This window comes from Aspergillus campestris (assembly GCF_002847485.1).
Source record: "Aspergillus campestris IBT 28561 chromosome Unknown P168scaffold_1, whole genome shotgun sequence".
In the NCBI taxonomy this organism is placed as follows: Eukaryota; Fungi; Ascomycota; class Eurotiomycetes; order Eurotiales; family Aspergillaceae; genus Aspergillus; species Aspergillus campestris.
The window spans coordinates 728,345-753,874 of NW_020194336.1; the positions used below are offsets into that span (position 1 = coordinate 728,345).

Below are 25,530 nucleotides of genomic sequence, written 5' to 3' on the forward strand. Positions count from 1 at the left end.
CGGGTGGTTATGAGATGGAATGGGATGGAAGAGATGATTGCCACAGTAACTTAATGGACTTTTAACTTTGACCATTGAGGTGTCAAACTCTACAGGGACAGTCTTCATATTTCAGGTTGTTCTGCAGATATATGGCCCAACCCATTAGATACAAACCTCCACCCCGTGGTTGTCCTCGGGGCTACCATTGTCTCGGAGTGTTGATATCATCATTTTGGTACCTTGAGAGTCTGACAGGGAAACCAAGCGATTATATTCCCCGCAACAAAGACAAAGTTAATCCACGTTGGCCGTCATCGTGCGAATATATGTGGGATAATCTCCTGCATGCATATTGAATCCGCTCAAAATAAGGGCTTCCAGGGAATCCTGGATGCGCAGTACTTACTACCTAGCTAGTAGCTACCATACTACCAAAGACTCCAAGATAGTACATACTCAGGCATAGATAGGTAAGTAGACACCACCTCACGAGCTTGAGACCGGATCCCGGCATCCTAGAAGCCGCCAACCAATCATACATACTTTAATATATTTACTGCACCTATTCAACATGATGACCCCTTTAACAAGGTCTCGCCACTTCATCCGTGACATCCCAGAGACATACTCGATCTATCAAGGTTGACGAAAAAAGTAAATCATAAAAAATAAAAAAGAATAACAACCAATTAAGCATAAAAATAAAATTTACCCTGACAAGATACGGATACTCACGGCTCGATCATCGCTCGGGATATGCGTTTCGGCAGCATCAAGGCCATTACGGGAGGCAAAGGCAGACAGGCAGGTCCCGTCTCGGTCCCGAAAACCACAGGGTCGAACTCGGCCTACGCGGCACGGCGGCATTCGGCACGTAGAAAACTGTCTTTAGTAAGACAAATCCAAAAGTCAAAGACACATGTGTCGTGTGTGTGGTGCGTATGCATAGCTGATAAGCAAGCACGCTACCCAGCATGTGTTGCGAGTGGTTCTTTCAACCGCGGGAACCGTCATTTCATGTATCCATGGTTGACGAAGGTGTGAAAACAGAAGGGAAGGGGGACCACCCGAGTTGCCGACTGCGTTCCATGGGTTTGGGTGTCAAAAATTTTTTTTTTCTTTCTTTTTTCGCTTTCTTTTTACTTTTTCACCTTTTTAGTTTTTATTATTATTTTTTATCCTCATTTTTTTTAGGTTTATTCGGAACATGTGTGCGAGGTAGATGGACTATTGCAGGTTTTATGCGAGGAGGAGGGCGGACCCTCGTTTCACACCTTTGTTTGGTTGTGCTGTGGGTGGTTTCATGTACCTTGCCTATGTCTAGAGACTACTGTCTGTCGGCCTATTTGATGTGGATTACTTCCATACTCTATAGATTACTTCCATACTCTATAGTATGCATCGATTGATTGTAATAGCAAAGGCGCATTAGATGACCAGCACAGGGACAGACGAATGCCCATGCCTACCGGACATCTAGAACTATACAGTTACCTGTCGACTAGATATACATTCGACTGGATATACTGACGCCAAGGGATCTCCCACATGGATCGAGACCCCGCTTGATTTGGTGTTTTGTCTGTCTCCTTGCATGGTCTGGACACAAGATGGATGGATATGCCTCGCGGGCGACCTGGCTCTCTTACCCACCCTCATTGTATAGATATCTGTATATCGAGAATGGACATGACCATATATCACGTCAGACAACCCTGAATCAACGCCGTTAGACACCAGCATATCTACCAATAACTATAGTATCCTCCACGCTAGAAAGACCCTACATTATTTCGTACCTGTCACACCAAAATGGAGTACATCCTGCATAGGATACTAATCTACAGGCACAAATCTCCGAAACCCTGCATATCTCACCAGCCTACCTATCTCCTATGACCTCACATGTCGCCAAAAAGGCAGGTCTGTCGAGCCTTCACTCAATAGATTATGATTATCGATTACAATTATCGATCCATACATACTTGCCCTACATGTTTAGGTCCTTGGTTATTTGCCTAGACTGCCAAGCTCGATATATCCCTATCCTGGATAGGATTGCAGGGAAAAAAACCGGAATCACATTCATCTCTTTCCGTCTCGCTCCCTGCTTTCCCGGGCCGGATAGGGTTATTGGGAGGATGCACACGCGCGCCCGTGATCGACCAAGGCCGCGGCGCGAAGGATGTTAGTATTGCTGGATTACAGCTGGGCGTAGATCGACATATCCTCGGGTTAGGTTTACCCTACTTTCCTTTTACTTTCAATTTAGTTTATTTCATTTAAACCGTTCATTCAATAAGCACGGGCAACTCGTGCAGTCAACCGTCAGCACCAACTATCATCGCCGTCGACGTGGGATTACCGTTTCACGTAGACACGACGAGAATCAAGCCCACTGGCCAATGAACCAGCTGTCAGATCACATCCGACGCGGGCGAAGGCTGCGCTTCGGGAAGATCCAACCCAACAGGGCAGTACCGGGCGAGGATACAACAGACGGATCGCAGAGACGAGTCCAGATAGAGACAACCATTCCTGATATCAGGTTCTGACAGCCAACCCAATCCCACCCAACCCGCCCACCCCACCCGCCGAGCCCGATGGAAGGAGGATGTTGCATGTCTACACGATAATATTGCTGACGCCTAAACACCACCGAACTGCTTTCGAACGGCTGACAGGATGGATGATGGACGATCGACAGCGCGTCCGGGGTGGCTGTGATGCAGCGCCAAGGCTGTACTGGACTTCCTTCTCGTCCCCTTCGATACTAAGTTGGGCCCTTCCATTCATTATCCATCATCCCCATGGGGCAATCCTTCAGTACAGGCTACTACTGCCTAGGCTACACCCATTGTAGACGATTCAGGCACCAGCATATGAAAATCCGAATTGCATCCCCGGATCGACCGCCGGATTCAACCTAATCCAATCAATCAGTCAATCCCTTGACCGGGATCGGGGCACACAGCACGGCCACGTCACCGGGTTCAAAAAATCCCGCGGTGGACGTCAACATGAAGATAAAGAAAGAAGGTCGAATTAAGTCTCCGCGAAAGTTCGCCAAGCGTGGTCGACGCGCCCGCCTCAGCAAGGTACGGTCTTGGCATTGCCGATATTGTTTCTTGGAATTGATCCTGTACCATGTACCATCGTACTGCTGAACTCGGTCGGATGACGCTGATTGATCGATTGACGTCTGTCGCGTCACTTACCGACTCTGCCCCGACTAACATCAATCAATAACTGTTAGTGCCCTACTAGGCTTCTCCGTACCCCGTACTCCATACCCAGAATAAATAAAGAGCGACGCGTTTCTTGGCGTGGAGGATCGGAGGGATAGTTCGGGGACTAGCAGACAGTGATCATCCTGCGAAAGATAAGGAATGGCGCTGTTTGATAGGTTCATGCAGGAAGATGATGTTCATCTATCGTTAAGACTAATAATACGCATCACTAACTGGTCTTATCGACTTCAACCCCTTTTCTCATCTCAATCCTTGGCTTCAATTTTACTGTACGAGGTTGGCTTGATATTCACATTCACTTCGTATAGCCTACTCCGTACCCCAGATGATCGTCAGTGTCTATCCCACACGAATACCTAGGTAGGTATCACACGGACTATACTAACACCTAGTCCCTACTATAGTATCCCCCTAAAGTACGGGGTAGCGAGTCCAGTACCTACCACCTACTACCTAGTGTAGTAGGTAGGAGATAATCTCCTGTCCGCCCCCTACTCCAACCTTAAACCCAGAACAAACCTAAAAGCAACCTATAATCGTCATCGGTAACACAAGATAAATACAAATCAGCCAGGACGGGATAGATAACTGCCAAGCCTGCCGTGCATTCCACCCTCTACGTTTTATTGTCTTGGCAAGGGAGGCGGAAGAGGAGGAGAGGGCTGTGCATGTATCCTTCGGTGAGTTGCAATCGTTGATGGAGGGCTAGTCGGTGATATTAGTGAGGTTGGTGCTTTAGGCAGAGAGATAATTGATAGATGGGGACACACGCGTAAAGGGAGGAAGAGAGAGGAGTTGAAGGAGATCGGTAGAGAGATAGGTAGTATACACGTGAGAAACAACAACTGAATCAGTACTCCATACTCGCTGGGATATACAGCAGCCAGCCTAACACACCACTTGAGACGCAAATACGCGTCAGTATCCCCTTCCAGCCTACCCTTACCGTAATAGACAGACAGCCAAGAGGAAAAGGTTACTCAACCCGTTTGTTGTGATCTCATCGGAGTTACACACAAGCGAGACACTCGCCGTGTCAGATGATGCATCCATACCTGCCTACATACATACATAGCCAAGGAACAGAGTAGACAGGTATTCTTGTAGTATGTGCTTGTGATCCAGTCTCCATCGACGACATCCCGCATCGGGTAAATAAACAATAAATAAATAAACAAATAGATAACTTAGCAGGTATCTTCATGTCTTGTGTCTTGAGGAAAGGGATCTTGGCATCGGTGGGGGTGTAGGACCTTGCCTTGCGTTGCATATTCGTTTTTAAACTAGAGCGGGTGATTGGGGGGGAGGATGTCTCCAGACAAATTAGAAATTGGTCTGTCTGAGGTATGAGGTCGGTATGCATGTAGTGTGCAGTGGTGGAAGTAAGTTGGCAGGAGGTATGTGGGGGTTTGAGGTTTACCCTGGTTTGGGTATTTGTATAGGTCTGTGTGTTGTTGTTGTTACTGGGTATGGTTGTAGTTGTGTGGTTGAGTTGATCATTTAACTATAGTTGTTGTAGTTGTTATATCCTTTGTTGATACTGGGATATATAGTGTGGGGGTATGGTTATTAGTATATATTTATGTTGACATGTGCTCGATCTATATTCGTCATTGATGTGGATATATATTTGAATTACTATATACTGCATTATAACAAGCGACATTCTCATGCAACTGCAGATAATACTCCCAAAAAATGCATGAAATCATCCAAAGCCATGCAATCGAGCTCATGCAACAAACACTGCCTCGGATATACTAGCAGATCGATCGCCATAGCCGTTCCGACAACGATCGTGAGACATCGCTGCAGCGATCCTTAATAAATATGAAACACTCCCCGATATCACATGGACCATCTCACATGCTCGAGGCCTCGAGCCTCGACTCGGTGAGCTTCAACACGAGCTAGACATGCGGCTTGAATGACGACCACAACGAGACAGCCGAACGATCACAGCTTGATCTGATACGAACTAACGTTCAGGCTCCCGCTCTTTCACGATGGCCGAGCCAGTACGGACGAAAATATTCGCCATGTGACAGAGGCATTAGAATGCAATTTTGATGCCCACCGAACAAGGAACAAGTGTGCCGGGCATCTTTTTCTCGATCTCAAACTTGGCTCGCCATCCTGAGCAGTGCCCAGGCAGGAGCACGGCCGGGTCCAACCGCTTGAGGTCTCTGACCGTACTGTCGAGCAAGCTGGCATCGCCTGTAGCAAGGTGGAACCCGCCGACGACGGCGTGGAGAGGCACGGCCTTGTCGACGAATTCCAGGGAGTGCTGCGCGCAATTGACCACGCCTGCGTGGCTGCACGCCGTGAACATAACGACTCCTTTGTCTGTAGTCGTAGTTAGAGCGGGTGTGTAGACATGTCGTCCGGTACGAAATAGGTACACACCTTTGAGATTGCACATCAGAAACCTCTCATCCGCAATAAGCTCATCAGACACCCATTCGTTCTCCTCCCGATCGAACCGCATGCCTGATCTCAGACCGTTCTCGTACGGCGTGCGACGCGGGATCTTGCCTGAGATCAGGAAGAAGTCGTCCAGCACGGTGTGTGCATCGGCGTGCTTCTCTACCTTGCCGCCTGCCGCCTCGAGTTCCTCGAATGTTGGATCGGCTTGGAATGAAAAGATGGTCTCGCCGATTCGACCGCCTCGATAGTCTGGACGGTCTGGCTGGAGGTCCACGACGACCTTGTCTGTTTGACCTTTGGCTTTTTTGGCGTCTTTGATCATCTGGATAGCTCTGGGAAGGCCGCCTGTCTGATCTTAGCCCAAAACACATCATCAGAGCATAGCATTACGGCTTCGCAAGCTTATGCAAACAATCAGTCAGACAACGCACCTGAATGATCCCGATGCCAGTGCGACAACTGAACAACCTCCACGCAAGACAGATCCGGCCTCAACCGCTTAACATTTCTCTCCCACGCATCCCCCTCCGGACCAGCATCGAAAAGAACCGAATGTTTCTTATCGCCTTTCGTGGCTGTCTGATCGCCCTTAGCACAAGTTCCCACCTACCAGCAAGCACATACATACCACAAGAAGGGACAGCCCATGCGCCGAGCAGCAGATATCCTCCATCTGCACCTCCTTATGACACTCGCCGCGGTTGTCGACGTGGTGCGGGGAGTTGACAGCCAGTGTCCCCATGTGGCCGGTTAATTGGACCGTATCTGGAGGTGGGGGAGCGGCTGGAGAGAGGGGGTCGAGTTCATTGTCGATGATGACTAGGGCTTCGAGAGAGTCGACTTCTACGAGGTCTGTGGGTGGCATATTTATGAGATGTGGTAGATATTCTGGCGATGTTGGAGATGTGGAAGATGGCAGAGTGAAGCTGACAGAAGAGGGGTGATGTCTATACGTGCCTGAGGCAGCGATGAGGCTGTAACTCATATCTTGTCTTTCATCCATGAATCCACTCAATATAATTGATACTTGATACCTTTCAAGTAGCTGTCTCATTGGATAGTCAGGTATACTCTGGAGCTTTATTCAGGTGGGACTGGCTTTCTCCATTACCACAGCCGATATTCTTTAGACGGATCAGCCGTGTGGTGAGTGGACGGAGAATCAAGTGATGGCATCGAGGTGAGAATGGCTATAATAGTTGATCTATGACTCTTTAAGACGTGCCTATCCTGCTTGCTAGCTTCTATATTACTTTGGCAGATAGTCTTCAAGTATCTTTCGAGAGATTCAGCCAGGAAGTGCTATGTGGGTGATATATATTCCTGCAAGCCATGGTAGACAGTTCTGACTAGAAGACTTTGTCGAAAGAGAAACATGGGATTCTCTCTTTCTTGTCCCAGTCTCATGCTTAGCACAAGAGTAGCTTTACCTCGCCAATGTTACGCATCGCTCAAATTTTGCTCACGGTTGGTTATGACCATATCCAGCCAAACACCTCCCGCTGCAACATCGTCCAAACAGTCGATGATATCTCTGAATCAACCCCCATCACAGCACGCTCAACAAAACATTTGGCAATAACATCGACTCCACAGGATGTGCGGACTGATGGGCGAACAGCGCTCAGACTCACTCGCCATGGTGATTCCCACTTCCAGACTCTATTCTTACCAGGAAATAGTGGGTCTTCATCCTAGAACTAGCATATGTCCTGACCAAGATCCAGCCCAACGTACAACTATAGCTGCATCGAATGGACCAGACAGATACCACACGGTCTTGAAGTCCCCAGACAGTGATGACAGACAAGTTCACGACAAGTATGACATCCGCAAGTGTTTGACATCTGACAGCAGAAGGTATATCTATCAACATAATCAGTCTATCAAACACGACAAAAGATCTTTCAAACCAGCTTTTCACATACATACATCTCCCTCAATCAATTAATCAACCTTATCATGCCCACCCCCCTTCTTCTTCTTTCCATACTCATCACCACCATCACCAGAAGAAGTTTCCCCCCTCAACCTCCCCAGCCTAGCCAAGTACGCAGCCCCCGTATCCGCCCAAACCCTATACTCCCTAACCTTCAACTCCCCTTCAGTATCCTCCCCAGTACCCTCCTGCTCAAAACCCAAACCAACCCTATAACAAAATGTCTCATCCCACCCCTCCCCACTCGCCCTACACACAAACCGCGCTCTCCCCCTCAACGCAACAGCCATAGACACCCCGTCCACGACCCAGTCTCTCTCATCATCGAATTCCATCCCCTCGAATGAGAGTTCGCTCGCTACGAGGGTGAAATAGCGTTTTATGCCTTCTGTACCCGTGAAGTCTCGCCCGAGGAAGGGGGCTAGCTCGGGCAGGCCGTGTTCGTGCGCGAGGGGTGCGGGCGTTTGTGTGAAGGACGCGGCGAGGGTTTCTGGGGAAGAGGCTGATGCGAAGGCTGTGCAGAGGGTGCGGACGGGTTTGATGAGGGAGGCTCGTGGGGGAGGTGAGGTTGGGGGCATTTTGGCGCTTTGTGGATGTTGGTGTTGTTGTTGAGGGTTTTGGAGTTGGTGGTGGATTTGGTAGTTTTGATAGATTGATTTATTGTTGTTCTTTGAAGGGTAGGGTATCTTTGGAATGTGTGTTGGGTGTGGTTTGGGAGGGGATGGGATTGATGTATGCTTGCTTGCTTGTATATGAGGTGAGGTGTAGTGATGACGTATGTAGGATTGTAGCTCTACTCTGCGGAGTCGATGCGGAGTCGATCATGTATAAACCAGGAACCAGAAACAGCAACTCATCCCCTACAACGAGGCCAGCAAGAAAGAAAACTTACCATCGTCGACGAGAACCTCCGTCTATCAATACATCTCTACGTCATGTCATCAAATCAAATCCAATACATCGTTAAGTCATCTATCTACCCCAGTCCAAAACAATGAAAGAATAGAAAATAAAAAGAAAAAAGAAGAAAAAAGAAAAAGAACCCCCCAGACATCCGGATCCCAAGAAATGCCCGTCTGCCCGTCTTGTTTAAATCAACCTCGAAACTCCGTGCCGGGGTCTGGGGGGCTGGTAATGTGACAACCTGGATAAAAAAAGGAAAGAAAAGGAGGAAAAAGAGAGAGAGAGAGTGTGTGAGAGAGCACGGTGAATATACCGAACTGATAAATATAAGAGGAACAAAAAAAGGTTACTGCCGCCACGACTTGCCGCAGTTCACACACGTGCAGAACAGCGTCATCGGTTCATCAGCGCTGCGCGTCTGCGCCTCGGTATAGGTCACCTTGCGCTGGCCGCACTTGCCGCACTGTAGACTGGTGCTGATGCTGCGCTCTGCCTGCGCCACCATCGCCTTGTCCATGTTCTCCTTCTGGATCTTGCGGTCCTGCTCGCGCTGCTCCGCGGACCGCAGCTCCTCGTGCGACATCTTGACGAAGTCCTCGGGCGCGATTTCGCTGTTGAGCACCCGCACCCGTAACTTGGGGTTCGACTTGTTCTTGAGGTTCTGGAACAGGCTGCGGATCTTGGTGCGGTACCCTTCTTTGGTTTCGGGGCCGAAGGCCGAGTAGGCGGCTGCTTCGACTGCGCTGGCTTTGGAGAGCACATGGCGGGGCGGCTCGGTCGAGTTGAGACACAGGCCGTCGTACATCAGGCCGATGCAGTTGTCGCGGCTCTTGTTGGACGTCTGGTTGATGTCCACCCCGTCGGCCTTCCAGGTGCGCTTCTCCGGGGGCACCGACAGCTTCGACAATTTGTCGGTCGGCGTGCCGGCGGGCGAGGCGGTTCCGTTCTGGGGTGGACGCGGCGACCCGCTTGACCGCCGACTGGCTCCAGGGGATCCGCTCGCCTTCTGCTTGTTCACCTCATTGCGCCATCTGGAGACGATCTCGCTGGCCAGGCGGGCCACCTCGGGAGTTTTGTTCTGCTTAAGCTTGTTGACGATGATGCCCACTCGGGTGGATCGCAGCAGGTCCTCCGTCGCCTTCACGCCTTGCTGGAGCTCTTTCAGAATCTGCAGCAGGGTGGAGGATGGCTCATTCTGGGCGGTGGCCTTGGCCAAGGCTTTCGACTTGACCTCGATTTCCTTTGCGTCCATCGGCATGATGTCGGGGGAGGAGCCAATCGGCGAATCGATAGAGGAGCTAGGCGCTCTATGAAGATATTAGCGGGGTGACATGGATGATAGGACGTAGTGTAGCAAAGAAATAGCAAGAAGATATCAAAGAAACAGCAAAGACAGGTTATCCATCGACCAGCGCAAACGACACCCACAAAAAGCGCATAAAGAGTAATAGAAAGCCCATCGCATATCTGTCCCCAAGAAACATCCACCAGAATATGCGCCTCAGGTTCCGCAAAACCCACTCGTCGCATAAACTCAGGCACACCTCACATAAAGTTCATCAAACCCTCAATCCCAATATATCACCCTCAACAAAGCGCATCAAGCGCAAAAAACACCATCACCCCTCGCGCGCCCACAAAAAACAGCAAAAACACCATCAAAGGGGACGACCAAACCAAAGCAAGGAGAGAGGGGTTGGCGCACTCACATACTCGAGTCAGCCCGGGTGACCTCGAGATCCGTCGCGCGGGGTGGGGACGTAGGCTGGAAAAGAGCGGATGGAGCCGTGTAGCGCGCGAATCCGTCAAATATAGCTGGAATATACGGCGCGGAGATAGCTCGACTGGTGGAAGGGTAGGGAGGATGAGGAAGGAAAAGATGATGAGGTGGGAAGTTGAAGACGGAGTTTCGGTCATTCTTGTTGCTCTGGACGCCAAGCCCGAGTTGCCTGTTTGGGAATGGCTTGCTTGGCTGGATAATATCCTTGACAAAATACACGATGATCATTATGCCAGATGAGATCGTAGAATACCCTATGAAACAGATCAATAGTCAATTATGACATGCAGCTGACTACACCGACTCTTCCCCAACAATCCACACCGCAACACAGATCAGACGGATTCTTTTTTCTAAAACATTATATACATCGTGGGAACTGGGTACATTCGTAAAAAAGATCATCAACAGCTCTGACAACCCGGCTGACCAAAGACATGACGGGTCGTCGAGAGCTGATGGCAGGAATCGAACACAAAGACGAAGGGTATCGGTCTGGTCAACTGTGGACACGACTCGGGGAGGGGATGGGGTGGATATCAGAGCGACCGAGATAGACCGGCCACTGGGAGTGTCTAATCGCAGACCCATTCTCTTGACTATTTCATAGGTCGGGATCAGACGAGACGCAGGTCAGCCGCGAAACCACGTCATCAGACATGACCATGTGTCGAGCTCCTGCATGGGGTAACTTGACTCTGCCGTTGTATCAAGAGGGGTATAACGACGAAAAGCGAGGGCGGGGGAAGAGAATCGAACAAGACGGGGACCTGATCTAGATCGTGGTCTTGCCGAAGGTCTCGGCCAGCTTGTCGACATCATTGTCTTCCCGCTGCGCGACCTTTGCCTCTTCGGCCTCCTCCGCGATCTTGACTTCCTTCTCGGCCTTAGCCTCCTCTTCCTCCTCCTCCTCCTCCTCCTCTTCTTCCTCCTCCTCCTCCTCGCTCTCCTCTTCCAACTCGTCCAGCTCGTCCAAGCCCCACATGTCCTCCGGATCGCTGTCGTGGCCGTGCTCGTCCTTGCGGGCCTCCAGAACCTCCTGCAGATCCGTCACGTTGTTGTCATCCTCCTCGAATTTATTGCCGTTGAGCTCGATGCGGCGCAGCGCGGGAAGTGCCGTCTTGGTCGCGTGGAGGAACTGCTTGACGCCCTCCGCCGTGATGTCGTTATACTGCAAACGCAGCGTCTCTACCCGCTGGTTCTTGCCCTCGGCCAGGGCCTGCGCGACCTTGACGCCACCGCGGGCACCCAGCAGACAGTCGCCGACACCGAGCTCCCGCAGCCAGGGCCAGCCAGGCAGCACACTAGCCAGCGCAGTCGACCCCGTCACGGTGAAGGTGTTGTCCTGCAGATCGAGAACCTCGAGCCCGCTAGCGTGGCGGAGACCCTCCCTCAGCAGCAGCGAGATACCCTCCTGACGGATACCATTCTGAGTCATCTTCACCGAGCGCATGCCGCGCGCGTGGACCTCGTAGGCGCGGGCCCACGCCGCCATGCTGCCGTTCTCCAGCCGATTGCGCCCGCAGACGATGCTCTCGAGGTGGGGCACGGTGTTGCCACCCTTGCGGGCCTCCTCCTTGCGCGCCGCCAGGTCGGAGAGCGCATTGGCGATGTTGGCACCAGCATCGGGGCCCATGCCGTTGTTGTTCAGGATCAGGTGGCGGAGGGGCACGTGCTGCGACAGGAACTTGATGAGGGGGTCCTGGGTGCGCTTGCCGAAGGCATTGTCGGAGAGGTTGACGGTGTGCACGGTGAAGATCTCCAGGAGGGCGTCGAGGAGGTGGGAGAGGGCAGCGGGGATCTCTTCGATGAGACGCGCGGTGAAGATGTCGGCGAGTTCGGCGACCTCGAGGGTCTTCTGGGTCGAGAGGGCGGCGGCCAGGCGCTGACAGGCGGGCACACCCAGGGTGTTTCCGCCCAGCCGGACCTCGGTGAAATCGGTGCTCTCCAGCAAGGGCTTGATATGGGCTTCGGTATCCTCAGCGGTGTCCAGCTTGAGGCCCTTGCCTTCGAGCGAAAAAACCTTTGGAGGGGCCATGGCGGGGTAATTTCAGGGGGAGAGGCTTGCGAAAAGAAATGCGAAAGTCTAACGGTGTAGAAAAGAAGAAATCAAGTAAGTCTAGTGGAATCCAAGACGACGTCTCAGCCTAGAGAAAGCAATTGCCAAAGTAGAAAGAAGTAAAGAAAGGAGAAAAGAAAAGAAGCGCCGCCCAGCGAATGTGAAGCAAAAAGATCAACTGAGACTAAAGCGTCTCCGTCGGGAACACAAATCGCCGATCCTCCGGACCGCAGCATTACTCAGCATCATTCCATCCTTTTCTCCATCTTTACATCTGATGCCATTCCTTCGATCCTATCTACTTGACCTTTTCCTCTCTTCATTCTTTCTTTACTTCTTCACTTTACAATAAAAGGGAAAACATCGAAATCATCCACAATGTCCCTCTTCGGCTCCTCCAGCGGTAAGCAACCACCCATCCATCATCCCTCCGATCTCTCCTCCGTCTTCCGCATACAAGACCCATCTATACAATATTCACCCATCCACCCATACTATTCCCCATCCTCAACACTACTCTCAATACTCCTAAATTCAATCTAACAACCTTTTGTTCTACAGGCCCCACAGAATCCGCCCCCCCATCCAACCCCCCACCCAATCCCAAACCGCTGCCCCAGCCGACAAGCCCAAGGTACGCCTCACACCACCTTCATCAAGTGCAGCGCAACACCCACTAACAAAAGTACAGCCCTGCTGCGTCTGCAAGACCGAAAAAGCCACCCGCGACGACTGCATGCTCTTCTCCAAGACCGAGGACCCCGCCCAGGAGTGCAAGTCCACCATTGATCAGTATAAGAGCTGTATGGCTGGGTTTGGGTTTAAGGTTTAGCTTGCTGCTTGCTTTTGGCCTGGTCAGTATGATTTGTATGGTGTAGGAATGGTTTTGGGGGGGGGGGGGGTGGTGTGTTGGTGATGTGTATATTACTGTTTTTACTACGTTTGTGATTATGATGGGGCTTGGTTGGGATCAATCTCTCCTACGGGTTGGCTTTGTACATTACTGCTTCTTATGGGTTGGCGTCTGTGTATTGATACAAATAGAATTGTTATTTTCCTTTTATTCTCTCCGATTACGGTAGAAAATCCATCTGCTTGGATATTGGAGTAGTCGAAAACGAACGGGGTATCATTATAATACATGGTCAGATATAAAGTGAAATACCGAAATACCACATCACTGCCTCTTCTTCTGGAGCTCCTCCGCTGTCCGCCGGTCAATCACCCAGCACTGTCCGATCAGTTTCCAGCAGCACCACAGGTACGCGATGCCGAATCCGCCGGCGCCGATGAGGACGTTGAGCACCACCCACAAGTCGGGTTTGGTGGGGGGCGCCGGGACGGCGGTCTCCAAGACGTGCCAGGCAATCATGGCTAGGTAGAAACAGGTGTGGAGCAGCTTTGTGCCGAGGTTGGGCTCCGACGTCGCGGCGGAGTCCTCTGGGGAAGGTCGGCTGCGGTAGGTTTCCAGTGACATCGGGGGAAGACCGAGGAGGTAGGCCCATAGGAGGGTCATGACGAAGTAGGGTACCTGCAGGCCGTCACGCTTTAGGAGAGGGTAGAGCGTCCACGACCCGAGGGTGTTGGCCCATCCTACCCATGCTCGGGTCTCCTTACTCAGGCCGCCGTCGCCTGCAAGTAGAAGGGTCATGGGGAGCAGGGGGAGCAGGACGCTCTTCTCGTGGACCTGGAAGGAGAACAGGAAGAACCCCCACGCGACGCTGGACATGGCAGGGAGAAGGAGAGATGCGCGGGGATGGCGGAAGATGATGGCGCAGGGGACGAGGATCGATCCCAGCGTGGCGCCGAGTGACATGCGTTGGAGAAGGGTTGTCTCGAATCGATGGAGCTTGTAGAAAGTATGGATGGCACACCAGGCGTTGGCAACTTTGTCCTCAAACAGACCGCGGGCGAACGGGAGGACCCGATGGATGACCTGTGTTAGTTGAAAGAGGACGGCGTAGAGTCGCGAGTCCTTGTCAAGCTTGATATCTAGCGCTTGCAACAGAGGGGGTTGTTCCGCCTGGGCCAACGCCGCTCGAGCGTCACCGTTCGTTGCACCGGCAAGCAATGGAGCGAAAAGCAGCGTAAATGCCAATAGCGTGGTGAGCGCGATGCAAAAGAGACGGAGAATCCGGACCCGAGGGAATACACAGACGCCTAGCAAGAAAGCGAACATGACGGGCGCATAATAGAGAGCCATCTGCTTGAATCCCAGCGCACCCACGAAGAAGATGCAGGCCCAGAGCATGCGCCCGGCCATGATGGCATCCAAGCTGGCGACCACGAGACCCAGCATCACCGTGTTATATTGGAAGTGTCCGTGATCAATCAGGATGGTGGCCGGTTGAAGGAGAACTGCGACGAGGGCGATCGAGGCGGACCAAACCGGCACATCTTGCCTCCGGGAGTAGCGGCGAAGGAAAGTGACGACAGCCGGAATATATACCAAGTACTCCGACACCACCACGGTGCCGCGCATGAAAACCTTCAGTCGGGGGTCTTCGAACCCACGCGACGCATCGAGTGCGAACCAGGCGGGATCAAACAGTACGCCGCTGCTCCTCGTTAGCCACGCTCAACCATGTCCACAGCTCCGAATCCCACCAGGGTCCACGTACATTTTACCCAGCAGCCAGCTATGGTATGCGGTCAATGGCGGGTAATCGAGACCCCAGTACTGCAAGTCATAGGTGTACCATTTGAACATGGGCAGATGAAACGTGATCTCCATCCAGTGTCTTTGCGCTTCGAAATCGCCGTGCATCGGAGGGACCTGAAAGCCTGCGTTCCATTAGTGACCGACCTCTTGACCGGGATGTTCAACCATTGCATTTTAATTACATACCCGAGTACCCCCAGAGACTGACGGCCCATCTGAACAGACCTACCGCCATCAGAATCAGCGGGAGCACGAGCCATTGCGAGACCCCTGCCCGAGCTGCCCATAGGAAGGAGACAAGAGGAAAGGCCGGTGAGGAAGATCCATTTCCGGTCTCCACCATCAGAGAGCTATTGGAACCGGTGAACGAGGTCGGGAACTTTCTCTTCTTGCGAGGACGATATGAAGGGGCCATGATGTGGAAGAGATTAAGAATGACCCATTGACATAGACAGAGAGTGAGGTTGCGCTGTGGTCAAGTCGAGATGATTCCGTAGATAGTACGGAGTACGGTTGACACTCTGTTCTGAGACCCACTTGACTAGCTACTTAGTCAGCGAGCGGTACCTGGGTGCCTGAATGGATATCTCTGCCTTATTGCCTTATAGTCTTATTGTCACTGCCTTACTGCCTCACTGCCTGGCGGTTGCAGAAAGCGGTCAGTCGTTCTGCCAACCACCCCATTTTTTTTTTTTTTTTTTTTTCTTCTTAGCTCGAGCGGTCAATCTTATCGGTGCTGAAATTTTCCTCTTTTTTTTTCTGCTGCTCTTCTCTCTTAAATTCTCCCCTTCCTCCGGTTTTTTTTTTCTTTCTTCCTTCATCCTTCACTCATCTTTACTTTTCCCCCTTACTTAGTATTCCCTAAGTAAACCATCTTCTCTTCTCAGTGGTTTGATATCCTCTGAGCTAGTACTTACACACTTCAACAGACACCTTGTGGGCTGTATACACTGAGGGCTGTGGGCTATCGCAATCTTTGTGGGATCTTTGGGTTAATCTCGTGGGTTTCTAAAATCACAGACGGTTGCATTTCTCCTGTCTATCGTGGGCTTGAACATTGTCATTGTCGGTTACTTGTGGGTATTGACCAGAGCTTGATCAAATCGGGTGCTTGAGGGTTATTTTTGCCGCACTGAACTTTGTGGGATTTATTCCGTTGATTATCATAACTTGGTAAGGATACCCTCCATTGAACTCCCTTGGTTGTTTCCTGGCTAACCCTCTTTTCATAGATTCAAAATGTCCAAGACCAAGTCTGTTTCCAAGAAGGGTGGTGAGAAGCCTGTTGACAAGACCCTGTCCAAGGTCAAGGGTGCCGGTGTCTCCAAGAGCTCCGAGTCTCCCAAGTCCAAGGGTAAGGAGATTGCTCGCAAGCTCTCTGCCAAAGAGGAGAAGGCTCAGCGCAAGAAGAAGGCTCCTACTCCCAGCAGCTCGTCCGAGTCGGACAGCGACGAGGAGATGGACTCCAGCTCCAGCTCCAGCAGCGAGAGCGAGGAGGAGAAGAAGCCCGCCAAGAAGGAGGTGAAGAAGCCCGCTAAGAAGGTTGAGTCTTCTGACTCTTCCGACTCGTCCGACTCCGATGAGGACATGGAGGACGCCTCCAGCAGCGAGAGCGAGGAGGAGAAGCCCGCCAAGAAGGCCAAGGCTGAGCCCAAGAAGGCCGACAAGAAGGTCGCTAAGAAGGAGGAGTCTTCCTCCGAGTCTTCGGACGAGTCGTCTGAGGATGAGAAGCCCGCTGCCAAGAAGGCCGAGTCTTCCGACTCTGATTCCGACTCTGACTCTGAGTCTGAGGAGGAGAAGCCCACCAAGGCCGCCAAGGAGTCGTCCGACTCTGATTCGTCCGACTCCGACTCTGAGAGCGAGGAGGAGGCCCCCAAGGCCAAGAAGGCTGCTAAGGTATGGACTATTTCTTCCCTTTGTTATATGATTGTAATACTAACGGCAAACAGGAATCTTCCGACTCTTCTGACTCCGACTCCGATTCCGACTCTGACTCCGACTCTGACTCCTCCGACTCCTCTGAGAGCGAGAAGCCTTCCAAGAAGCGCAAGGCTGAGGAGGAGTCGTCCGCTACTCCCAAGAAGTCCAAGACCGAGGAGGCCCCCGCTGGCGCCTCGGCCAACCTGTTCGTCGGCAACCTGTCGTGGAACGTGGACGAGGAGTGGCTGCAGCGCGAATTCGAGGAGTTCGGTGAGATTGCCGGCACTCGCATCGTGACTGAGCGTGACACTGGTCGCTCTCGCGGGTAAGTTCAACCACCATGTCGAAAACAATGGATCCTGTCATACTAACAGTCCCAGCTTCGGCTATGTCGAGTTCACCAGCGCTGTCGACGCCGCCAAGGCCTTTGAGAACAAGAAGGGCCAGGACATCGACGGCCGCCCCGTCAACCTGGACTATGCCACCCAGCGTCCGGCCAACAACCAGGGCCAGGGCAACGACCGTGCGCAGAACCGTGCCCGTAGCTTCGGTGACCAGGCCAGCCCCGAGAGCGACACTCTGTTCGTCGGCAACCTTCCCTTCAGCGCCAACGAGGATGCCGTGCACGAGCTGTTCGGCGACAAGGGTACCGTTCTGGGTGTCCGTCTGCCCACCGACCCCGAGTCGGGCCGCCCCAAGGGCTTCGGCTACGTCCAGTACTCCTCGGTGGATGAGGCTCGCCAGGCCTACAACGACCTCAACGGTGCCGAGCTGAACGGCCGTTCCGTTCGTCTGGACTTCAGCACCCCCCGCCAGAACAACGGCGGCGGCGGTGGTGGCCGTGGTGGTAGCTTCGGTGGCCGCGGTGGCGGCCGCGGTGGCCCCCGTGGTGGTGGTGGCCGTGGCCGTGGTGGTGGCCGTGGTGGCAGCTTCGGTGGCGGCTTCGGCGGTCGCGATGGTGCTCCCAACAAGGCTCGGGGTAACATCCCCGAGTACAAGGGCACCAAGGTCACTTTCTAATCGCTCACGTTGTCATGACCACTAATTGTTTCAAATATCCGGGTTGATTCTGTAGGATTACGCATGGGTGTTTTTTTTTTTTGCTGACTGGTTCTGGGTCTATTGAAAAGTTTGTGTTCTTTTTCCTTTTTATTTATTACTCTTTATATTACTATAGTCGCTAGTTGATAGATTCTTGATAATATACGGCTATAATGATATTTTTTCCAGGTGACTGTAGACGGGGAAGTAGACGGAGAAGTAGATGGATGGGGATGGCGGCCTGACTGCCTGAGTACCTGGGGCATCCTCTGGTCCCGGCGGGTCCATCAACGGATCTCATTGTTTGGATCTTTCTTCCTCTTCTCTCCTCCTTACTCTCCCCACTTTTCTTGACATCATTCTTCTTCCCCCTCATCCATCCACCCTGATTGTTCATCTCATCCTACATTCCTCCCTTCCTCTGACTGGGTCTGGTGCGGATGTCTGCGACCGTGATTGACAAGTCAGCTGTCCGTTGTCGGATGATCTACTGACCAGTGGCTTCATCAGCAGAGAATCCCAGAGCTGACTGGCTCAGCCTCTTGTCCTTTTTAGCCTCTCTGCTCCCTTGTCACCCCTCCTTTGTGGTTCTGGTCCAGTCCCAGAGAAAAGAAAAAGAGAAAATACGAACACAAAGCCACCATCGCACAACCTGGGGAAGACACTGAAGACACCGCCAGACAAAGAAGTACATCCTTCATATATTGGACGATCCGTTCTCTCCACTGCGGGAGGGGAACCTGATAAGATAATCCATCATTTAGAGTGCGACTATCGCCCCCCTCACATCCACCCCCGCCAGAACCAGTTGCATTGCTGCGTGGCCACCCACAAGTCTTGACCGCTACGAAGTACAGCCCGGGAGGCTTGCAGTGTTTGGTGGCCTGATTGATATACATTGACGGCCTGGTCCCGCCTACTTTTCCATCCCACTTATCTATTCATCCATCTATATCGTTCCCTCTCCCCTCTCTCTCGTCGTCCTTTTCATTGTAGGGACGCTTCTGCTCTCGACTGTCCATCTCGACTGTCCATCTTGACTGTGTCCATCTCGCCGTTGCCTCCCCACTAGAGAGCCATGCAGCCCAACCACTATGACCTGCTGGGTCAGGTGCAGGAAGGGTCCCGACCGGGCGGTCCAGTGACGCGCGATGTTCATCATCAGAATCCCCTTCAGTCACGCCCTCCGTCGGGTGTTGCTCCCACGAGATCCGAAGGTACGCCACGCCCTGGAGATAATACATATCCTACCCCTCCCCGTCCCTCCCCTCCCCTAAGCCCTTGCCCCTGCAGAGACATTTCAGCATGCAGATGTTATACTTCTTGTTCAGACACTTTCGATGGTACCACCGCCACCATGTACTCACTTCGGTATTATATAGATTCGTGGATTGAAGTCGCGTCTCAGCCGTCTTCGTCCTCCCTCTCCTCGACCGGCACCAGCGACGACATCATCACGACGGGTCTTCGGGTGGAGCAAGATGGTTCCCGACCTTTCCACCAGCACAGTCGCCGACGTCGTCTGCAGCATCTGGCTGCCATCACCGCCGCCGAGGTCGATTATTCGTCGCGGGAAGCAAGTAGCAGCCAGGAGGAATATGATGAAAGCGAGAGCGAGTCAGACCGGGTCCTCAGCAGTTCCAACGAAGAGATGCCCCGTCGGTCTCTTGCCGTTCCATCTCAGCCGCGATCGGTGCCGTCTTCATCGCCATCCGATGACGCCGGTCCGTCCAGCGATGAGGATGACAACTCGACCGCCCTCGGAATGCGCATCAGCTCTTCGCCGTTTGTGCCCCAACCCAATGTCTTCTCGCATCCCCCTGCAACCCGGGACCCATCCTGGACACGGCCTGTAGACCGGCACCGTTCGCAGCCTAGCGATGTATCGAACTGCAGTCGACGGACGGCGATCCGGCGGAACTCCCAGACCAGCAGCCAATCCGCCCGACGCCGGTCGCAACAACACAGTCCCTACAATATGATCTCGCCGTCCTATCAGGCCGACCACGATGCCGCTCTTCGCGCCAGCCTGTCCACCTTACTCTCGTGTGCCGCCGCCGCTCGAGGCCTGCCCAAGCCGGAGACGCAGCCCACACCAACCGGTCCAAGCAGTCGAGGCCAACCGTCATCCTTCCGGATGGTATCGGAGTCGGTCGCGATGGGCGAGGAAGTCGTGCCACAGGAGACCCCGTCCGGCCCCGAAACCCCAGGTTCCGCCCAGGCTCCGCGGTCCGTCCCTCAAGCACAGCCCGTGGCACCGAGCTCTACTAAAGGGAAACGCCGGTCTTCCGCCTCGAAAGACCGTGCCTCCATCAAGAAGGGCCGCCGGACGACCCCGAGCGAGCCTACAAACAGCCCCACCATCATGACCTGGGTGATCAGCGCCGGGGTCGTGGTGCTCTTCTCCGCCATTAGCTTTTCAGCCGGCTACGTGCTGGGTCGCGAGGTGGGGAGGATGGAGGTCACGGGGGTTGGGTCTGTCATGGGGGACGGCAGCCTCGCGAGCGGCAGGACGTCAGCTGCTTGCGGGCAGGAAGCCGTCCGGGGTGGACTGAAGCAGTTCCGATGGGGGTCGGGAACGTCTGGCTCTGGGATTCTTGCATAAGAGCTGGTTGATGGAATTACATCTGCTAGTTCAGGTTGGCAGGATATGACTATCTGACCTTTCAAAACCGTCATTCCTACGACGTTCATGGTTATGGTTTATGTTTATGGGTTATGGTATATGATCACGGTGCTTCACTCCTTGACACTTTCCTACGGATTTGAAATGCTGGGATATGGAACGCGGGAAAAGTTCCTGATGAGCTGATGGAGTTAGGTTTTGTTTTCTCTCTTCCTCCCTTTTTCTTCCTTTCTTTTATTTGTTTCCCCTTGCACGGTCGGTGACATGCGATTCTTGGATTCTATACCCATCTTGTTTCAACCCCGCACTGTACACAGTTCAGTCTGATCTGATTTCATGTAGTTAGCATGAGGAATGTTATTGTTCACTATTTGAGCCTCAGTATTCTAATCTTACACATATTGACTGACTATTGACGATATATTGATAATATGGCTACTCGTTTATACAGAAAATGATATCCATCCGTAGGATAACCGGATTGCATTCCTCTATCTAGAATGTACGCTTGATGTGGTTATTGCACGATACGCCAAATTGGAGATTCATCCATCCATCCATTCATCTACCACCCACACGCTTTCATGATATCTACTCGCCTACCTACTACCTACTACCTACTATCTACACCTCTACCTACTACCTACTACCTACTACCTATTACCTACTACCTACTACCTAGTACTACTATGCCTTCACCAAGCACCGCACTCCCCGAGTGATCCACCCATCTACTCTACAATACCATGACCAAAAACAAACAAATCAATAACCCCCCCCCCCAAAAAAAAGAAAAGAAAGAATGAATGTAAGAAAAAGCAAACCCCACCATGCACCCCAGCCAGCTCAACTCCCCTGATCAACCCACCCTGCAGCACGACCGACATGCGCATGCAGAGCCGAGAAGTGATATCTGAATATGAATCCCGACTAGCTAACCGAGTGTATACTACTAGTAGACAGTGATATTCTGAAGAAGCAAGCATGCACGATGCTTGGCCGGCTAATATTTACTAATGTCCATCGTGATCGACTGTCTGTCTCTCCTACCCCACCCCACCCTGCCACCTCCCTCCTAGCTCCTGCGGTATTTGTGGGGTGCGTGGGGTGTACGTGTGTCTATCTAGCGATGCGTGTCTTGTGTGCCTGCATATGATATGATATGTATGATATAGTGCCTACTGTCTATGGACTAGGTGGATGTGATATAGCGATCAATATCAATATAGTAAGTAGGTGATCAATTCCTAGATTGAGTTTGAGTTTCAATGCAAACCGGTTCGTGGACTCTGGATAGGCGGTGACCACGGTGCCACGGTCGTGATGATCGATGATTGGTATCCTGCAGGGTGAGGTCGTGCTGGTTTCTTTCGATTCTTATTCTTGGCAGGTGGGTGTTAATTTTTCTGGATGATGTGGGTTTGTGTTTGTATACCACATCACCTTAGGTACCCTACATAGGTAGATACTATGCTATATACTGTACTACTGTCTACTACTAAGGAATGACCAAATATTGAACTATGGAGTGTACCAAGTACCTATATAGCTACCAACGCAAACTCAAGTCCATAAATAGTAGGAGAGTAGTAGCATAACGCCGTACACGCAGACAACCCCCAGTCCTCAACTATCCACAACCAAACCCACCCCAAACAAACACCGCATCCCAAGCCAGTCCGATATCAAGCCAAACAACAAAAAAAAAATAACCTCACGCGCTACCCGCTCCATTTCAGCCCAGCGAGCCAAAACGTATCATATGACACCACACACGCAGGTTCAACCAACCCCTGAAAGACAAACAACCAGCCAGATAGACAGACAGAGACACTCAGCACGCAAACCCGAGCCACGCGCCGCCAACAACCTTCCCCCCCACCCCCATCACTCGCATATGACACCCCATCTGCGTGCGGCCGCAAACTAGGTCGTGAGAAGCAAGACGGCAGTACCCGCGCTCTACATAGAGTCTAGTATATAGCTCCGATTGAACGGGACCGAATCAAGTCAGGTACAAGGGCGGTGTGAGTAAGGACCGGGCCGGTTCGTATGAGGTGTCCTGTGGTGTTTTCTTGAATGGGAGGAATGAAGGGGGTGCTGTGTTCCTTGTGGAATAATGTGGGGGGGAGTGGAGTGTGAGGAGTCATGTTGTGCAGGGGTTTTGCAGGTTGGGAGGGTGATGTGTTTTGTTGGCGGGTGGTGCGGTTGGGTTATTGGGTTTAGAGTAATTTTAGGGTTTGGTTTGGATGGCTTGGGATGGCTGGATCATTTTCCTTGCTTACTTTGGGTAATTGGGAGGTGGGTTGTAAGGTGGGAAAGTTTAGATGATGAGGAGATTATCAGATAGGGTGATGATCGATTGGGTTGGGGCCGAGAGTTTACTATATCGTGGTTACTATTTTATTGTATTTACTTAGATGTTGGTTTCAGTGATGTAGTAGTAATGTTCCATTCAGGATATGGTATATGATATGCTAGTCCAATCTAACCAACCATGCAGATATGTAAAATCAACCGAGATAAATGTCCAGGATGCTCGTTCGCCGATGCTTGAATGATGATGATGATGATGATGATGATGATGATGATGATGATGATGATGACTCCTCGCTAACCCAAAACAGACAGACAGAAATGAAAGAAGACAAAAAGAAAGGCTCAAAGAGAGAAGGCTTGCAAGATGCGTTGCAGACAGAGTCAGACGAAAAGACAAACGAAAAGAGATCTCGACAGAACAGGGGTATTGTTCGCGTGTGGCGGGCTTAGACATTAAACATTGGAGTGAAGTGGTCAAACAACCAAAGGAAGAAGGCAGAGAAAAAAATGATACAGTCAAGAGACATATCCGAAAGACCAAGTCTCAGTCAAGGGTCAAAAGATCAAGACCGCTGGCGTCGTTTCAGATCGTCGCGGCTGAGGAATCGTCGAATTCTGGAAACGAACCGGCCAGCTGTGGAGTCTGTCCGCAGTCGCGTTAGCAAATGTGATAGGTGTGTATATTGTGGGGTTGATCTGCATTGCAACAGAGAAAAAAAAAAGGATAGAGACTCACCGCTAGGTTTGTTAAAATGTTCCGATGAAGGGGAGTTCGGCACTGATATGTCCGACCAGTAGTTGGAATCGTGGTAGCCCGCGTAGATCTTGGATCGGGACCAGGGGTTCTCGTCGGCTTGGAGTTGGAGGGCGACGACGTGAGGGTAGAGAGAGCCCAGTGGGTAGAGGATTTCTTCGGAGGTGCGTTCCATTTCGGAGTCTGTGTCGAAGCTCGTGTTGATGCTCATGTTTGTATCCAAGGGACGGGTGGTCTGGTTTTGTAAGTGGTTGTTCTGGTTGATGGTGTAGAAGGACTTACGTATGGTTCGTAGTTGGTTTTGTAGGTCATGTTGAAATAGAGTCGAGAGTAGTGGTAGAGTCGAGTAGAGTAGTGGTAAAGTTAGAGTAGAGGTGACTTAGAGGTAGATATAGAGATGAAGATTTTGAGTTTGTTGATCTGATTTGATCTATAATTCAAGGACAATGGGAATCCCAGGAGGTTATATAGGAAGATACCGACAGCACGGTGTTAACGCCAGCCACTCCGTCCGACAAGAGTGGAGATGGAGTCGTTCAGCGCATGGCGGTGGGAACACCCTTAATCACTCTATTGGATTGGTCGATTTCAGGTTTCATTTTTAGAATTTGATTTATTTTTCCAGCTTTGCTAACTTCTAGTGGAATCTACAATCCCAGTCAGCTGGGTACAAGGATCGATCGATCGCGATCTAAGCCCAAGGCATCACTAGCCCTCTGTCGTGATTTGGATTGACAGGATTGACAGACCCATCTCGCGTGGATGATGGATATCCTAGCGTGGCAGTGAGACATTGCGAGTTCAGGGCCCAGGATTCAGGATGGGGTTAGGGTGAGACGGGGAGGAGGTGTAGGAGACCATGATATATTGAATATTACGGGAAGGGGAGGCTGCACTATGGCTGGAAGGGAGATGTGTAGGTCGATCAACGGAGTCCCGCGCTAAGACTGCAAGAATTTGGCCAGGATTAGGGCAAGTTTAGGACACTACTCTGTACTAACTTAAGTCTCTTGGAGGAAAGAAATTAAAATCAGATCGGTCAGACTCGGTCGACGCCACTGGCTTCAGGCACGCTAACCTGCCCAGCCCTAATCCGATAGTTCGGAAAAGCGTCGGAGAAGAGCGACACAACACTGATGATCAGGTTCTACAGAGTAGTTGATGATGTGAATAATGATGTATTCTTATAATAATAATAGTAATAATATTAGACAAGTTATTGAAGATTTGTAAAGTCCATCGTGATTAATCAGGCATCACTCATCCGATCGACGCTGGCCGACCCTTGCTAGGATTTTCACCCTCGATCCACCCCTTGCATCGCTGGGACAAGAACAGCGTCATGTTGCAGCCTCCTTGACCACGTTATCCCATCTTGCAGGCGAGAATCCGTGTCTATACATATGCTGAGCAACGACGACCCGGCATGCGACCGGACTGCATACATGCCGTCCTCTCGTTTTTCCCAAGAGAATGATTCAGTTGTCATGTCCAAGGTGTGACAATGACGCACACTGTCCAGTCATCACGATGACGCTGTGGGGAGACACACGCCCGACGAGCTGTCACATTACTCCTACGACAGACATTTCGTTGAGGGTGGGGGTGATTTGGCGCCGTTCCCTGACTATTGAAGGCCGGTCTCCGTTGAGCCTTAGAGCTGGAAGAGCTGGACGGGTGTCACGGAGCATCCACTAGACAGGAGGAGTCATGGCTGGACTCAGGACAGTTCTTTGGAACGGACACATGGAAGGGAAAAAAAAAAAAAAAAAAAAAAAATTAAGAAAAAGTGATGCATGGCTGGCTGAAGTGGTGGGAGGATGGCTAGCGAAGATCATATCGCTAGTGGCTCCAGTTCTTCCAAATC

At 51.6% G+C, this 25,530-nt stretch overlaps 9 protein-coding genes across 9 annotated transcripts; 3 read left to right on the forward strand and 6 right to left on the reverse strand.

The window, feature by feature from the left end:
• Positions 1–4,885: 4,885 nt before the first annotated feature.
• Positions 4,886–6,543, reverse strand: P168DRAFT_261969 (MBL fold metallo-hydrolase). Its single transcript, XM_024834720.1, has 4 exons — positions 6,289–6,543; positions 6,092–6,239; positions 5,640–6,005; positions 4,886–5,579 (listed from the first exon to the last, which is right to left on the reverse strand). The coding sequence occupies exons 1-4, from the start codon at positions 6,523–6,525 to the stop codon at positions 5,287–5,289; spliced, it is 1,044 nt and encodes a 347-aa protein (XP_024696532.1). The 5' UTR covers positions 6,526–6,543; the 3' UTR covers positions 4,886–5,286.
• A 1,064-nt stretch (positions 6,544–7,607) lies between these two features.
• Positions 7,608–8,177, reverse strand: P168DRAFT_314070 (uncharacterized protein; the record flags this gene model as incomplete). The annotated part of the gene is made up of 1 exon (XM_024839735.1): positions 7,608–8,177. One exon carries the CDS (start codon positions 8,175–8,177, stop codon positions 7,608–7,610), a length of 570 nt encoding a protein of 189 aa, XP_024696533.1.
• Positions 8,178–8,848: 671 nt separating this feature from the next.
• P168DRAFT_314071 (transcription elongation factor DST1) lies at positions 8,849–10,510 on the reverse strand (the record flags this gene model as incomplete). Its single annotated transcript, XM_024839736.1, has 2 exons — positions 8,849–9,809; positions 10,212–10,510. 2 exons carry the CDS (start codon positions 10,508–10,510, stop codon positions 8,849–8,851), a joined length of 1,260 nt encoding a protein of 419 aa, XP_024696534.1.
• A 547-nt stretch (positions 10,511–11,057) lies between these two features.
• On the reverse strand, positions 11,058–12,320 carry P168DRAFT_230080 (GTPase-activating protein RNA1; the record flags this gene model as incomplete). Its single annotated transcript, XM_024833218.1, has 1 exon — positions 11,058–12,320. The coding sequence occupies one exon, from the start codon at positions 12,318–12,320 to the stop codon at positions 11,058–11,060; it is 1,263 nt and encodes a 420-aa protein (XP_024696535.1).
• A 399-nt stretch (positions 12,321–12,719) lies between these two features.
• On the forward strand, positions 12,720–13,173 carry P168DRAFT_314073 (copper metallochaperone COX17; the record flags this gene model as incomplete). The annotated part of the gene is made up of 3 exons (XM_024839737.1): positions 12,720–12,744; positions 12,962–12,975; positions 13,033–13,173. The coding sequence occupies 3 exons, from the start codon at positions 12,720–12,722 to the stop codon at positions 13,171–13,173; spliced, it is 180 nt and encodes a 59-aa protein (XP_024696536.1).
• A 238-nt stretch (positions 13,174–13,411) lies between these two features.
• On the reverse strand, positions 13,412–15,488 carry P168DRAFT_323145 (dolichyl-P-Glc:Man(9)GlcNAc(2)-PP-dolichol alpha-1,3-glucosyltransferase ALG6). Its single transcript, XM_024840657.1, has 3 exons — positions 15,190–15,488; positions 14,963–15,125; positions 13,412–14,899 (listed from the first exon to the last, which is right to left on the reverse strand). Exons 1-3 carry the CDS (start codon positions 15,416–15,418, stop codon positions 13,519–13,521), a joined length of 1,773 nt encoding a protein of 590 aa, XP_024696537.1. The 5' UTR covers positions 15,419–15,488; the 3' UTR covers positions 13,412–13,518.
• A 289-nt stretch (positions 15,489–15,777) lies between these two features.
• Positions 15,778–18,142, forward strand: P168DRAFT_300733 (putative nucleolin protein Nsr1). The gene is made up of 4 exons (XM_024838461.1): positions 15,778–16,176; positions 16,236–16,899; positions 16,953–17,248; positions 17,304–18,142. The coding sequence occupies exons 2-4, from the start codon at positions 16,243–16,245 to the stop codon at positions 17,941–17,943; spliced, it is 1,593 nt and encodes a 530-aa protein (XP_024696538.1). The 5' UTR covers positions 15,778–16,176; positions 16,236–16,242; the 3' UTR covers positions 17,944–18,142.
• Positions 18,143–18,953: 811 nt separating this feature from the next.
• Positions 18,954–20,967, forward strand: P168DRAFT_4861 (uncharacterized protein). The gene is made up of 2 exons (XM_024841968.1): positions 18,954–19,181; positions 19,347–20,967. Exons 1-2 carry the CDS (start codon positions 19,043–19,045, stop codon positions 20,567–20,569), a joined length of 1,362 nt encoding a protein of 453 aa, XP_024696539.1. The 5' UTR covers positions 18,954–19,042; the 3' UTR covers positions 20,570–20,967.
• A 2,505-nt stretch (positions 20,968–23,472) lies between these two features.
• On the reverse strand, positions 23,473–23,975 carry P168DRAFT_314077 (uncharacterized protein; the record flags this gene model as incomplete). Its single annotated transcript, XM_024839738.1, has 3 exons — positions 23,473–23,552; positions 23,646–23,898; positions 23,946–23,975. The coding sequence occupies 3 exons, from the start codon at positions 23,973–23,975 to the stop codon at positions 23,473–23,475; spliced, it is 363 nt and encodes a 120-aa protein (XP_024696540.1).
• Positions 23,976–25,530: the final 1,555 nt, after the last annotated feature.